Consider the following 16,541-nt stretch of genomic DNA (forward strand, 5'->3'; position numbering starts at 1 on the left):
AGAGTTCACTTACTTTCTTACTTTTAGGGCGCAGCACACTCACACACACACACACACAGACATGGATGTATGCCTACACTCACACACACACACACACACACACACTCTCACACACAGAGTTTAGAGCAGCATGTTGCACATGAAAGAAGAAAGAGGAAAGAGGATGAGAGCGGGAGGCAAACATGAGGCGGAACTGAGCGAAACACAGGCTACTTACCAGAAATTAAAGGACTTACATCATGCTCAACTACTACAGGGATTACTTAGAGGAGTGTGCAGGACTGGGTTCGTTAAACACACTGTACACAGCACTTCAGAGCACAGTGAGTGGGTGACGGTCGGTAGCTCGGCAACAAATTTGACTATGGTCCAAAAGGCCATGAGTTCAATCCTCACTGTTAATATCTTTTTAAATGCTCTGCTGCTTTGTCTTTGAGGCCTCGCTCAAGGCTGTTAACCCCTCAGTCCTCCAGAGAGGGGGTTAAGCTGGCAAGTGCACTTAGTACTTTGTGCAAAAAAGCATCAGCTTAACCAAATAAACAACAATAAAATACTGATCTGATCACCATCTGTAGCTTGTTTCCTACTGTAATGAACAGACACTCGTGATGTGAGAAACCCTCCAGCATCTCTTCTGAAGTTGTAACGTTAATGGTTTCAAGCTGGTGTGCAATTTTTTTTATACACACAGATGTGGTGACTGTCACTGCCTGCAGCAATCTGGACACCAATATTTTTAAGGATTCTCACAATACATTCAAAATACATAATACAATACATGGACCTACGAGTGCATATACCTCATATATTATAAGTCTTTATTTCTCTATGTCTCAGAAAAGTTGACTATTACATAAGACTAATTGGTACTTTTGGCAGTGTGGGCAGTGTGCCAAGTCCTGCTGGAAAATGAAATCCACATCTCCTTAAAAGTTGTCAGCAGAGGAAAGCTGTAAGATATGAAGTGCTGTAGGATTTTGTGGGAAAACAAAACTGCACTGACTTTAGACTTGATATAATAAAACACAGTGGATCAACACCAGCAGATGACATGTCTCTCCAAACCATCACTGATTGGTGGAAACTTCACACTAGACCTCAAGCAGCTTAGAATGTGTGTTTCTCCACTCTTCCTCCAGACTCTGATCTCTTGATTTACAAATGAAATGTAAAATTTACTGATGATCAGTGATGGTTTGGAGAGACATGTCATCTGCTGGTGTTGATCCACTGTGTTATATCAAAGTCAAAATTCAAAAGTCCAAAGTCAGTGCAGTGTTTTCTTTCAGAAAATCAGAAAAGCATTAAAACCATTAAATGCACCTAGTTTTAACCTTTAGCAAAAAAATATTTCTCTTAAAAGGAGTAATTGAATAGAGTCTTAGCATTGCCCATTCATAAAAATCGCTATACACCATTAACAAGCTTAAAGTAGCTCCATACTTTATTAGTAGAATTCCAAAGGGCAACTCTGTGCTCCTATCGCTAGCATTGTAAGCCTGTTGGAAGCATCGGCTAAAAGCTCTGTATTTGGGAATGCTGAGTGTGAAGGTTAATGGGCTATTCGACCAAAGTTTTTACTCATTATCATGTTTTACTATACCCCAAGTCCATTTCACACTGGAGTTCTCCTTTAATTAAGATGTTTCTACAACATAATTTGCACAAGGTTGTTTAGGCTGCTAAGTGCCATGCTTCCAAAAAACAAACCATTTTCACAAAAACCAGCCATGTACAAACATTTTTGGAATTAAATCACAATATTATATACAGCTCACTTTACAGACCACTTTAAAATAATGCGTTTCTTTGATTTTACCAAATTGAAAACCTCTGGAATATAATCAAGAGGAAGATAGATGATCACAAGCCATCAAACCAAACTGAACTGTTTTCCAAAAGCAGTGTGTAAGACTGGTGGAGGAGAACATGAAGCCAAGATGCATGAAAACTGTAATTAAAAACAGGGTTATTCCACCAAATATAGATTTCTGAACTCTTAAAACTTTATGAATATGAATAATTTTTTTTCTTTGCATTATTGAGGTCCGAAAGCTCTGCATCTTTTTTCTTTTTATTTAATCCATTTCTCATTTTTTGCAAATAAATGCTCTAAATGACAATATTTTTATTTAGTTCATTTTACTCAAACATACCTCAAACCTACAAATCTCTTAATATTTTCCAGAGCTATATATCAAAATGATTTTAAATATATATCAATATGTTCATTATATTGCCAAGCCTTTACTGCACTGCACAGCACTGTTTAACTAGGGTAATCTACTTAAGAATCTGTTTTATTTTTATTTTTAACCATATTTAATAATACTTAATGATATCATTTGTTAATAGAATTTTTCACTTCATTATCAGTATAGATTGCACGTTTTTTTTTTTTTTTTCATACGAGTCTAATAATAAAGAAGGCTTATCAGTAGTCAGGCCTGGATGCCAGGCCTGCTTGTGAATAATGAGGGTTACCGCAAGGAGACCAGAATTATTCATTTGCATCTTTTTTTTTTTCTTTTTTTTTCTGTGTGGAATCGCTGTAGTAGAAGAGCGAAGCGAGCAGATGAACAGAATGAGGGACTGAGAAGCAGAAAGGTATTCATTTCCAATTTTACACTAAACAGGTGTGAGATAGTAGTAAATGGATAATGAAAAAAACAGTTCTGCAAACTCATATATCCTGCTGAAATAATATGCAGTGGGAGTGTTTGTGGGCTTTTTTCTCAGCCATTTTATTGGGTAAAAAACAGCCTCTGTGAAGCCCTGTTATCTTCCTCCAGCACACACTCTTGGTTCAGGCAGCCAGGCACCACTGCCAGCATATTAACACTCCAGGATCAAGAGCCTGGGACAGTGCGGGATACATCTGACCGGCCTTGGTGCTCTGCCGAGCATTCACGCTCCACGGCATCAGTCAAAAGTTTGGACACACCCGACTGAATGTATGTTTCTTTAGGAGCTTTACTTCTATATAGAAAACTGCCTTTTTTAAATGGTTAATTTACTTAACTTACTCTACAGTGAATTATACAAAAAAACCCCAACATACTTTCTGGACAACTAGACAAACCAGAATGTGTTTTATATTTTTGATTCTTCAAAGTAGCTCCTCTTGCTTAGATTAGACAGCTTTGCACATCTCTGCTGGATTTTCTCAGTCAGCTTTATAAGGTAGAATCACCTGGAATTCAGTCTTTCAGTTAACAGCTGTGCTGAACTCATCAAGAGTTAATTGAAAACTTACATTTCTTGTCTCTTAATGTGTTTGAGAGCATCAGTTGTAAAGTAGTGAAGATGTAGTATGTATGTTTCTTCAGGAGCTTTACTTCTTTATAGAAAACTGCTTTTTTTTTTAAATGTTAATTTACTTAACTTACTCTACAGTAAATTATACAAAAAAAAATACTTTCTGAACAACTAGACAAACCAGAATGTGTTATATATTTTATATTCTTTAAAGTAAGTCTTCTTGCTTAAATTAGACTGGATTTGCTGGATTTTCTCAGTCAGCTTTCTCTTTCTCAGTCAATTTCTTGTCTCTTAATGTGTTTGAGAGCATCAGTTGTAAAGTGGTGAAGAGGTAGAGTTACAGGTATACAGTGAATAACTCTATTTGAGTAATGTTCTAATCCAGATTATGACAAAAAATCAAAGACAAAAATACTTTAAGAAATGAAGGTCAGTCAATTTGAAACATTTTAAGAATGTTGAAATTATCCTCAAGTGCCGTCACTGCAAAGAACATCAAAAACGTTATGATAAAACTGGCTCTCATCAGGACCAGCACAGGAAATGAAGACCAGAAGTTACCTCTGTTGCACAGGATAAGTTCATCAGAGTTATCAGCCTTATATGACATAGTAGAGCTGCACAACAGACAGCTGCAACATTTTTGCATATCTATCTGTCTGTCTGTATGTCTAGTAGCCAATAAAATGCTGCTCACCTATAGCCCAGGCTTTGGGATGCACCTACTGAAGCCTGTTGCAGAGAATTTAGATATAATAATCAGTAAAACAATTTTTTGCTTCTTTTTTATTGTTCATAAGTGTTTTATCTTTATATTCGATGCAAATTATTAGTCCCTACTTGGTTAATTATTAATTGTCCGCTAACAGTTAGCTAATATAATATTTCTGTATTAGTTTTTTGCTACTTCCAAAATTTTTAAAAACAATAAAAAAAATAAAAACATATTGAGACATCCCTCAACAAGTTGCTTTCAGAAACTAACAAGTGTTCTGTTCAGGCCGTGTGGAGCTTCTTCAAGCTCTTCCCAGGTGGCTCCTCATTAATCTGACTGAGTGACTGCCAAAAGTGTGCAGAACTGCATCAGGGAAACGTTTTCTCCTGGCTGCATCGTTCCATACGCGTTTAAAGTTTAAATAGCTTTAACATTGGCAATTTAAAATGTGGACAGTAGTCAAAATAAGAAAAAGTTTGTAGGTGTTGTGTCATGACCTTTGGTCTCATTGAGTGCGCTTACATGTACTCAAAATCTGATTATTCGCGTCGTCATGGAAACAGCATAATCCTGAATCCGATAAAGGTATTTTATAAAGAAAGCTGTACTTTAGCTCAGTAATCTCAGGGCCCTATTTTAGTGATCTATAGCGCACTGGTCAATTCCATTTCACTCAGCTGGATTTAGGGCATGTCGGTGTGTCTTTGGTATTGTGAGGGCACCAAAAATACGCCTTCCACTAGTAAAAATATGGGTGTATTTTGGGCGTAGCGTGAAATAAACCAATTAGTGTGCAAGATGTCATTTCCTTTAAGAGCCAGGGGAAATCTGACTTTGGCACACTCATATCTTAATAGCGCAGCACTCAGGGTGCGTCTCAGCAGAGGATACTGACCTCCGCATTCACATTGTGAAGATACACAAGCAGCTCATTTAATAGAACAGTAATGTTATTTTATTCTTCATTCTGTTTTTTGTTAAAAGTTAAAAGTCGGGTTTACGCTCTGTGTGCTGCACTTATAGGAATGGACTCTGACGATTGACTGTTGTCAGGGTTTTAATCAATCAGTGGCACACATGCGCTTTAGAATGCCAAAATATTGTAGCAACACGCCAGAAATTTACCTGACGGGGTGTAAGATAGCAAAGAGTATTTAACAAGAGTATTCCCAGATTTTTCAGATTTCACTGTGCATAAGTGAAAGCAGACCCTGGCAGCACAAATAAGTGAGCAGTGGTTTAACACACCTGCATGATGGTGTCCAAACACTTTTGGAGCAACACTGAAACTGAAGATTTAAACATTAAAATCTTTATCTTCTCTCTGCTGTATGTTTATATTGTGGCATGAATTCTGGGTTTTTACATAATCTTTTGTATTCAGTGAGATTACTAATCTACTAGTTCATGTAAACTTTGATGCCTCGGATTACTGACAAACTCTTATATTTTAAAGTAATCTGAATTATGAGGTGCTATAAAATCCACTTAGTGCTACTTCATTATTGTTGCATTTCTAAGCAAAGCTACTGTGTTTCCTACTTATTAAATATTTACATAAAATTTAATTGGGACCTTTCAGCTTTACAAATTTCCAAGTACCCAGCATTATGAAGTGCAATAAAATGCACTTGATGATAATGTATAACCTGTTTGTACCACTGCCTAAAGGAGAACTCTGGTGGAAAATGGACTTTTTTTGTAGTAAAACAGGATAAAAAGTACTTACCTTTGGTGAATAGCACACCTCCGTTCTCCCACAGCGTTCAGAGATCCAGAAATTTTAACAGTTTGTCCAAACACCCTTCAGACTGGGTAACACAGGGCATAATTTCCCCTGATAAATTACTTTTTTGACAGTTTTCCAGAATATATATATATATATAGAGAGAGAGAGACTCCACATAGCCTGCCTCCTGGCACTGGCTGCTACACTATGCGGAGTCTATGTATATATATGTCTATGTTACTTTCAGTTCAGTAATGGCGGCGCTCGGAGCTGAAGCTAGTGTTAAAGGATGTAAACAGTGGTTTTTAATAAGCTTCTTGTGCACTTTTAAAGTTATTAATGCCTCGTTTTAAATGTCAGGGCTCTCCGGATTCTAGCAAGCAGGTGTGGAGCTACTTTGAGCTGGATAACGGTGTAAAAAGCAATTTTCATATCAGGGTAAATTATGCCCTGTGTCACCCAGTCTGAAGGGCGTTTGTTGGACAAACTGTTTAATTTTCTGGATCTCTGAAAGCTGTGGGAGAACGGAGGTGTGCTAGTCATCAAAGGTAAGAAATTTTTATCATGTTTTACTACAACAAAAGTCCATTTTACACCAGAGTTCTCCTTTAAGACCAGTGCAATAAATACAATTGTTTTATTGTTGCATCTTCTGTGTTTTCCACTCATTGAATATTTACACAAAATTCAATTGGGACCTTTCAGCTTCACAAGTGCCCAGTCCCAGCTAAAGAAACCCCAATGTAACTCAAACTGCATCATTAATAATCATTATCCCTCACTCTGTCACAGTCTAGACTAAAAGATCTCAGCTGCCACAGGTGCACCCACACTAAAAAGAGTATGGTGAATGAAGACGAATGGCCGCAGTGAAACACCAATAAGACTAACACTGAGTGCAGCGCTGCGTCCTCGGCGCTGAGTCTCCCTAACGAAATGTGCCTTTAATTTAGAGCCTTAAACACATCTAAATGCATCGGAGAGACCTTGAATTATTGATGCACTCAACAGAGAGTCGGGATGGAAATGCATTAGAGAGAAGTGTGGCAGGAAGCGATGCAATTTTCAAGACACAGCATCATAACTTGCAGCTTCTTTGCGCATCAATTAGGAGAGCACATAGAGCTTCTCTCAGAACAGCGTGTGCTAAAAATCACTCCGGCTTAACCAGACAAGACATCTGCAACCTCTCCCAAACCTAAAAGCTACTGAAAAAATCCAGCTGAGGCAACACTGGAGACTGTAGAGAGTCTGCGAGCTGTAAAGTGGCTTGTAAAAAAAAAAGGTCAGCTGAATTTAACGCTACAATTTAGAGTTTTACAAGTTTTTCTTGATGGATTTATCAAATATAGACTTAAGTTTGTTATATATGAAGGTCCCACCACCTATTTCCAACTGCAACTGATGCAGCGTCACTGGGTAGCCAGTGCCCTTGGAGGAAAGTGCCTAATCCCCAGCTCTGATACATCAGCTAACAGATGCCTGTGCCTGAAAGAAGAAATCGTAATTTACCCACCCAGAGAGAGCAAACTCTGATTTTAAGGGCTTAAATTTCCATATGGACATCTAAGGTCACAGGTCTGAGGGAGAGGTGGCATAAGTACATATGCCCAATTATTAAGTAAAATTACAAATACTGCAGTTAAAAAATATATTCAAGTAAAAACTGAAGTATGATTTATATTTTTTACTCAATTAAAAGTATAAACCTGCATGCTTTAAATGTTACTTGCTGTCTTTTGTAGGTTATTCTAAGCCTATGTTAAGAGGCTTAGCATAGTGGGTTAGCTGCAATGCTAACAGCAACCTGCCTCTGCAGTACTGGAGTGATTTAGCAGCACAATGCTAGCAGCTGGCCTTGGCATTATACTAACTGTTTTTCTGAGCTGGATTACTCGTTCATAGCTGATGACAGTTTCAATTAACATGTTCTATTAGGAGGTATCTAAAGTAATTCCACGCTGCTTATTTTAGTTTATTGTTTTCAGGGAGATAAAGATCCGTTTTTTTTCACATATCTTTGCTCTGTGTTTGAATGTTGTGCCATTTTCTAAGGGGCGGCTGAGGTAAAAAAAAAAAAAAAAAAAGAAGCGATGTCTGCATGCATGGGTGAGATTCTCCATTCAAACAAACATCCATAATAACTGTCATGAGAGTGCTCCAACACTAATACGTAGCTACACATCAGATTTCAAACTCTTATACCAGCCTACAAAGCTGATAATGGACTAAATCCTCCTGCTTTTGATTTTCAAGCTTCAAATACAGCGTAACCTGACCTACATCCTTTAAGACACACAGAAGACAAGAAGCCAGATTTCTCTTTCCTGTCCTGTGAACAAGGTGCTGTAATAAACTTCCCCCTGGTGACCAGACAGCCAGGTCTATCTCCGTCTTCAAACGCTGAGTGAAGAGTCATCTCTTTCAACAGCACTTAGCACTAATTCTGCACTTATTAAAGGCTTGTGATTGCACTTAAATACCTTGCTTTGATGTGTTTGACATTTAAGCGTGGTTTAGAGTCTGTACTGTATGTAGCGTTGTCCGCTGAGTGCGGTGCATCTTTTGATTCCAAGCATCCATACTGACTTTTGACTTCTGACTCTCAACGCCTTGTGCAGGGTGTAGGATGGGACCCTGGGTGATTAAACATAGTGTATGTATACATATGTTTGTTATTATTAACTTGAAAACTTTGAAAAGTTTCGAGAGGAAGGTAAAAATGCAGATAAAAATATTTTTAAAGGTCTCCTTCTGGTAAAATCCAGTTTTTCTTGTTCTTTGTATAATACTATTGGTATAGGAGTTCCATATGATTCTGCATATGAAACTGTTTCTCAACCTCCACTGTCTTCAGTAGCTAGTAAAAGAAAATCCTCAGAAATATGAGTTGATCAGAGAGATGTAAAAAAAAAATGTCGACGTCAACCAGTGACTTCATGGCCTCACCAACCTTGGTTCAGGACCTAGTTAACATTAGCTATCTTGTGCAACTACATGTTTAAATTGGATCTCCGGTGGATTCCACGTTTTACAGAGACCGTACATATACACTAGGGAAGCACAGTTTGACAAGGAAGCACAACTCGACAGAACACTGGTCAAAGCAGGCGCTGTTTGTCTGACGTTAAGTGCATTTTAAGGGTTACCTTTACCTGGCACTCAGTACTATATCTTTATAACTATGGCTGTATCTCTGAAAACATTAAGTCCTTTGAGTTTTAGACCTGTAAACTTGACTGTGGGGAAGAGGCAGCAGTTAGGCATTCTCCGCTGCAGTGCTGTTAGCCAATCAGAGGCCATATATGTGCATGTATGAATATTCATGAGCAAGAGTCAAAACCTGTCATTTTTTTTGAGACCTCTAATTTAGTGATCTAAAGCAGGGCTAAATATAAACACCTGAGCACTTTTTTTCACAAAAAAATAAAATGAATAAAAAAATGATGGAATGAGACAAAAAATGAGATGTGTGTGGACAGGGTCTCACACTAAACCTCCTTAAAACAAGGAATTAGAACTACTACTAGTAGATCTGGTCTAAATAAACAAAAAATGAAGTTATAGCCTTTTTAGTGGTCTTTATTTTAGTATTCTATTATACTTCTATTGTGAACTGCATATAAAAACAATGGCAAACAGCAGAAATATTTAATAACATCTTTCTTTAGGTTACCGAGGTCTTACATCATTGTCTATAGCCTTGAGAAGTGTTGCGCTCGTTCTTTCAGCATGTTAGACCCTTCAGAGCCGGGGTTAACACTTGGACGCTCTGAAATCCCCAATTGTGGCTTTCAGATATGAACTGACCACCATGTCTGGGTTTTATACTGTGCTGCTGTCTTTCTCTCTCTCTGGCTCTCTCTCCATCTCCCTCTGTCCATCAAGTCTGTCTGATTCTGTCTCTGTCTGTGTTTTGGAGAGCTCTGCTGGCCGGAGAGATCAGCAGGCATGGCTGACAGCTTTAATCTACTGCCCAGCTAGAGAGGGCTCAGGGCTCTCTGTCTAGCTCGGGGCACGGCGAGGCTGAACGCTTGTTTTCCTCCATTCCGGCCTGCATTTTAACAAGTGCGATAAATCACATCACACATCCGAGCCACAAAAGGCCGGAGCCCAGCTCTCCCCTCGCTAACCAAACAATATGCACACCTGCTGACTCAGCAACACAAACCCGAAAAAAAAAAAAAAGTCCTAAAGGCCTCTCGGCCGTCTCCGAAGATTCAGACCCAAACTGAGGAGATAACTAATGCAATTCTAAATGCAGGTAGATACACAATGGGAAATGCACCTCGCTGATTAAAAGAAAGCATTTTTCTTGGGTAGGAGGTGTCTTATATATATGTGCATTTTAATAGCTAATGAAAGCTAATGGTAATGGAAACGGAAAATGCGACTACGCACATAAAGTTCGAAAGCATCTACAAAGTACACCTGATCTGATTGTGGCTGATAGCTTTAAATTGCATTAGAAAAAAATGTTTAGAACATGTTATATGAGCCATGTTTTTCTATGTAATTAATTCAATTTGTTGCAAAATTATAAAAAAACTGCTCTCCATCATGGATGATGACGGTCACACACTGCATTCGATCGTCATGGTTTATAGGAGCAGTTTCAGTGGCGGGTTCTTCGTCACAGAGCTGATCTACAGACAGACTCATGAAATCCTTTGTTCCGAGAGCCACCAGCCTCTTCAACTTCTCGCAGTGGAGCCAGAAGAGAGAGGACAGATCACAGCCTATTTTTATCTGCACTGTAATCACACCCTGTAACATGTGCATCTACACCCTGGGACAATACACTTTACTGTATATCCTGTTCATTTGCACTCCTGGGCACTGGTCACTTTAAGGTACGTTTTGTCTGTCTGTCTGTCTGTCTGTCTGTCTGTCTATCTATCTATCTATCTATCTATCTATCTATCTATCTATCTATCTATCTATCTATCTATCTATCTATCTATCTATTTTTCCAATACGTATTCATAAAACCTGCATGCAATGTACTGTACTGTACTGATGAAGTTTAGATGCATAGTTTAGAGCCTGGTATGATGTACTATATTACTCTCTATTATATCTCTATTTTTTTTTATAGCTAAGCTGACGCTTATGCTTTATGCTAACATGAGCAACAACGCCTGCTAAAAAACAGAACTCAAAAGCATTAAATATTTTTTTCCCAACCTCTCTAAAGTGGGAGCAGTATTCAAAGACATTGTCTTTTTTATTTCTTTTTCTTGTTTTTTTTTCTTTGTTTTTTTGTTGCCTGTTTATTTCAAATCAATTTGCTTCTAATATGAGTAGGCTGAACTGAGCTCCAGTGCCCAGCGCTCAAAGCAATACAATGATCTATCCAGGATGGCATCCAAAAAACGTTGGTTTACACAGCATGACCAACAAAAGTGGATGCCGAGCGGTTTCAAACAAAAACAATGGCTACCCGCTGGGATGCCTCGCTTTGAAAAGAGGAATTCTGGCATTTGCTGCGTTGTCAAAATCCTCGATCCTCTTCGGTTCTTTTGATACAGACTTCAAAAAGAAAAGAGAGCATGAGAGAGAGAGAGAGGCAGAGAGAGAGAGAGAAGGAGAGAAAGGTGACCAGTACGGTTCATGAGCACTGAGCACCATGCTTGGACTGGCAGAGCAAAGCTTGACATTTCTAATGAATAATAAATGAGCACTGAGAGGCACCTATATAGGAATGAAAAGCCCACACGAGTGATTGGCACATGCGTTTCCAGGAGTTGAACCTCCAGGGCGCACTTTTTTATTATTATTATTATTACGAGAATCAATTTCCAAAATGGGGAGCAAACGCTACTCTGGGACTATTTTAAACATCCCCCTGCGTCATATCCAAGTTACGGGCCGTTACACTGTAAGACACTTTGTTGCATTAGTTGCGCTTTAATTGACACCCTCCCTGGAAATGTCTGCATAGGTCTCGATAAAATAATAAAAAAAGACATTTTAATCGACTCCAGAGGCTTTTTGACAGATACATACACACACATACACACCCACACCAATCTCGGTCAGTGAGAGACCGCTAGCCGCTAGCTGCTAGCCGCTAGTCGTTAACAGTGAACAATGCAGCAAGTGTCAGTACGCGTTCACGATTACATTTTATTACATGTGTTACAGAACCAGAGATGCCAGGTCCACACAAGTCCTTCCCAAAATGTCTGTGGGAGTCGTGATGAGCTTCAGGCTTCAAGGTCAGGGTGTCAAGTAAAGCGTTCTTTAAAAAAAAAGACGTTATTTGTTCGTTAAGCTAAAATAAAAATAATAATTAGCTCTATAGATGAATTATTCCTTTTTTTTTCATCAACAGAAACCAATACAGCAGAAAACACACACACACACACACACTCGCCTTGCGAAGGCTCTCTGTGGGTCTGTTTAAACCAACATTCAGCACCACGTACAGTATGCCAGTGTGGGGATACACACACACACACACACACACTATGTTTATGTGGTATTATGATCGCTCCATGCAACTCTATGAACACCAACTAGCATAAGGCTATGACTCAAGAAGATCCCACTGTGCTTCAGCTTCTTCAACTTACTGAAGTGTACTAACTGATCCAGTAGCTCATTATTTCATTACAACACCCAACCCTGACCCTGGAGCACACTGCCCTGCTATTAATTAGACACACACACATATATATATATATATATATATATTTTTTTTTTTTTTACTATTCTTGCCTTAATGCGTCCACTTTAACTCAATAATAATGGGCTGTTAATGAGCTGATTAGCTGAATAAAAGGTCTAATCCAGGCAGTGAGCATCCAGAATCAGGGTTGAGGAAAATCTGAAAATCTGCAACAGCTCATATTTATCCATCACTAAAAAATAAAACAACACATTTGTCTTTTATAGTTTTCATCTTAAACCCTATCATGGTTACTGCATGAGAACACACTGGTATGTAGTTACAAAACCGTATTACAGTGTATTACGATGTATTTTTTTTTTCTTTTCAAGTAAGAAGCAAAGAAAGAAAGAAAAGTGAAGAACGTAAATCAAGTAAATCAAAATCCCAAAACAAGAAGCATACCTTCATTTTTTTTCTGAATTATCTAAAATTATGTACATTTTCTCACAAAAACACATCAACACACGAGGCTGGAGCCCGTCCTCTTGAAAACCGCCTTCCGCCTATGAGCCCTGTGACCAAGCAATGGATCAAGGAAGGAAGAGGGAATAAGAAACTGAATAGAATTTTTTTTTGTGATCAAAGCAGGACTTATATATATATATAAAATCCCTTGGTTAAAGGTGCCCTCTCAGTAAATTGCACACTGAGAACAATGCCAAGAGAAGCCTGTGGCCAAACTCATTTTTGGTAGGATTTTCTACAGTGCTTCAGAAGCTTCAGTTAAAGTCCATGGTTTGAAAAAAAAAAGGAAGAAAAATCTTCTCAAACAGATGTGGCCTAATTTTAACAGAAATAAAAAAGAAAAGGGGAAAATGAAAAACTCAAAAAACTAAACAAAAAACACTGAAAACAAAAGAACATTCAGAATGATGCAAGTACACAGCACTCTTAACCCCCATTAACATGAAATTGATTCATTTTTCTCGCTGTTTCGTGTTGTTTTCTTGGTTTGTTTGTTCGTTCGTTCGTTCGTTTTGTTTGTTTTAAGCCAGCTGGAGGATCTGAAGGCTTAGAAAAGGGGGCGCTGGGAGAGTTGGAGAGTGGGCCAGGGGCAAGTGCTTCTCTCCTGGAGCTCTGGTTTATGAGAGCAAGAACACAGTCACCATGGGCAGCATGAGAGTGACCAGAGCGTACGTGACACAGGAGCAGCCAAGGGTTGCTGAGGTAGCCACACAGCGTGCCCACGACCACCACACCATGAACCATGAACACAGCACCAGGAGACCACAGAGACAGAGAGCGCACCATTGCAAAAGAATAAAAAATAAAAATAAAATAAAAAAGAGCCACAGTTCATAATAAACAGGACAAAAAGAGAAAATTGAAAAAAAAAGAAGAAAAAAGTGTTCGAAAAAGTGTGCGAATGAAAATGGTGAAAGTGGTGATGGTGTCCAGAAGTGTCCAGAGTTCACATATGGAGAGAGACAGAACAAAAGGGAAAAAAGGAGAGGAAGGGGTGGAGGAGGAGGGAAAGAAATTTGGGGGAAAAGGAGAGAGAAAGAGAGGAAGACAAAACAGAGAGAAAGAGAAAGAAAGAGAGAGATAGAAAATAGGTCAAATACAGAGAACTTAAGTCTGAACGGTTAATTGTGATTAGAAAAGAAGATTAAAAGGAAAATTCCAAGCAAGTTAGTAAAAAACTAAGCAAGAAAAGCCATAGCATGCCAAATAAAAGCCATAGCACAGCAAATGACAGGGACAGCATTGCAGGCAGAGGTTTAGGCAAAGGAATTAAAGAGAAAGCACATGATGAAGGGATTGGAAAAGGCGGGAACAATAAAGGACAGACAATAGCACACAGAGAGGCATTAAACATTAAACAAAGCAACATCCCTGGTATTAAACTTACTTAGCAGGCATTGCAAAAAAGCAACTATAGTAATTACAACAATAACTACAACACATGCAGTTTAATAATAGTGATGCTTTAAAGAAATGCTCTGTGAAAAAGATCTAAAGTCTAAAATATCTCAAATAAAATATGCATTGTCCTGCAGGATTGCTCATACCAGGGAATGCTGCACAGTCAGGGAAAAACGCTGAGAAAAGATGAGATGAAACAAACAGGTTATGATGCAACCCAATGTAAATGGCTTGTCGGATGAATGGATGGAGTGTTCAAGTGTTACTAAAACTGCACGACGTTAGCGGCCATTGTTTTAGAGCAGTCTCACTCCTGCTCAGACAGTAGCTGGGGAGATTTGGATTGCTGGATGTGAATTCACGGCTGGAGCTCGGTTCAACCGCACGTTCCAGACCTTTCGTCCGGAACGTGTGGAATCTAATGGCTCGTTATTATCATTCCCACCCAATCCCTCAGCGCTAAACGTGAACTTCTGCAGAGCGATAAGTGAACCTAATAGCCTCGCTCATCTGTGACTCGAAAGATAAAAGGTCAGCCATTAAGCAGAGCCAGTCCTGTGTTATAGCTTCATGGTCCTGATATAAACTCAGAATAGAGCCTGGGCGGCCATCCAAGCAGCTGTTTTTTTTCACTGTACTATGTTTACGGAGGCCAGCTGTTGAGGCTGAGGCGATGCAGATGTTGGGCTAAAAATAAAATAAAAAAAAGCCTCAATGCCTTTTGAACGCCCACATGTTACACATTGGAGCTAATAACTCCTTAACTGGGCGACTGAAGCAAGCCAAGGATCCTAACACACTACACATACTGTAGCGATTTGTGATTTTAGAGATCAAGACTGGCTTAGATGATTTTCAAGAACACTGTTTGGACAAAAGTATAGTATTGGGTATAGTATATAGTATCTGCTCATGCATGATTTCTTCCAAAATCTTAAAAATTTGGAGCATTGCTGTGAGGATTTGTTTGCATTCTTTAAAAAAGAGCGTCAGTGAGATCAGGAGGATGTTGGATGATCATCACCCCACCTCATCCATTCCCAGCTCTCCATTGTCAGCATAATAATAAGAGTACACAGCTGGTATTAATGGAGAACTCCGGTGTAAAATGGATTTTGCTAAGGTAAAACAGGATAAAAAGTTCTTACCTTTGATGAATAGCACACCTCCGTTCTTCCACAGCAATCCAAGATCCAGAAATTTAACAGTTTGTCCAAACACCCTTCAGACGGGGTGACATGGGACATAATTTCCCCCCGATAAATTACTTTTCCAACGTTATCCAGCTCAAAGTAGCTCCACACCTCCTTGCTCCTTGCCTTGTTTTAAATGTCAGAGCTCTCCAGATTCTAGTAAGGAGATGTGGAGCTACTTTGAGCTGGATAACGTTGGAAAAGTGATTTATCAGGGCAATTTATGCCCCGTGTCATCCAGTCTAAAGGGTGTTTGGACAAACTGTTAAAATGTCTGGATCTCTGAACGCTGTGGGAGAACAGAGGTGTGCTATTCATCAATGGTAAGAATTTTTTATCATGTTTTACTACAACAAAATCCATTTTACACTAGAGTTCTCCTTTAAGCTATTGGTGCCAATAGCTTTATGATGTTTATTTGCTCCAGAGATTCTTATTTTTGCTCTGCTTAAATATTGCACAAAAACAGATTTAAATAAGATTTAAAAGATTCTATAAGCACATAAATGTGTACAACATAAGCCCCTCCCCCTTCCAATCTCGTTTTACTCCAACAGAACACACCTAGTTGCTCAGTTTGGAAGAAAACCCTTGGTTGAGGGTACTGGAATGACCTTGATCTCTGACCCTGACAGGCCCAAACACACTGAGATCCAAAGCTCCCACTGCTATATATATGTATATATATGGCTGCTTCCCACCAAGCGGATGAGAGAAAGCGGGGTCCTTATGCCATGCACCGGCAGATGTCAGTTAGGTCCTCAGGAAAGCATTAACACATTAATCCTGTAGAAGCATCACCATGCAAGACCAGAGACTGCATCCCCACAGAGCCTGGATGCCACTGTCCACTCAGCTCAGTGCAGACGCAAGCAGAAGACTGCACTGCTGCACTGAGCTGAGAGAGAGAGAGAGAAACGGCCTCTTTCCTGATCTGTGGGGAGGCAGATTATACCCCTTAAACTCTTAAGACCAGTCAGTAGGTTCAGTTCCAATTTCAAGTCCTCACTCTCATTAAATACCCATTAATAACTCATTCATACTCGATACCAGGCCTCAAGATTAATAAAAAATCCCAGAGAGCCTAGAGTTTAAGGGGTC

General features: G+C 39.1%; 1 protein-coding gene across 11 annotated transcripts in view; it reads right to left on the reverse strand.

Annotated features, from left to right (window-relative positions):
• Positions 1-16,541, reverse strand: part of ncam1a (neural cell adhesion molecule 1a) — a 428,525-nt gene that overhangs the window by 24,412 nt on the left and 387,572 nt on the right. For 2 of the 11 annotated variants that reach the window (XM_049466501.1, XM_049466502.1), the window contains one exon: positions 13,381-13,543. The exons of the other annotated variants lie outside the window; for them this stretch is intronic. In XM_049466501.1, the coding sequence (XP_049322458.1) occupies positions 13,464-13,543 (80 nt within the window). In that variant the 3' untranslated portion in view covers positions 13,381-13,463. Of the gene's footprint in view, positions 1-13,380; positions 13,544-16,541 lie in introns of those variants that run through there. 11 annotated transcript variants of the gene reach the window in all.

Source organism: Astyanax mexicanus, chromosome 17 (genome assembly GCF_023375975.1).
Source record: "Astyanax mexicanus isolate ESR-SI-001 chromosome 17, AstMex3_surface, whole genome shotgun sequence".
Classification (NCBI taxonomy): domain Eukaryota; kingdom Metazoa; phylum Chordata; class Actinopteri; order Characiformes; family Acestrorhamphidae; genus Astyanax; species Astyanax mexicanus.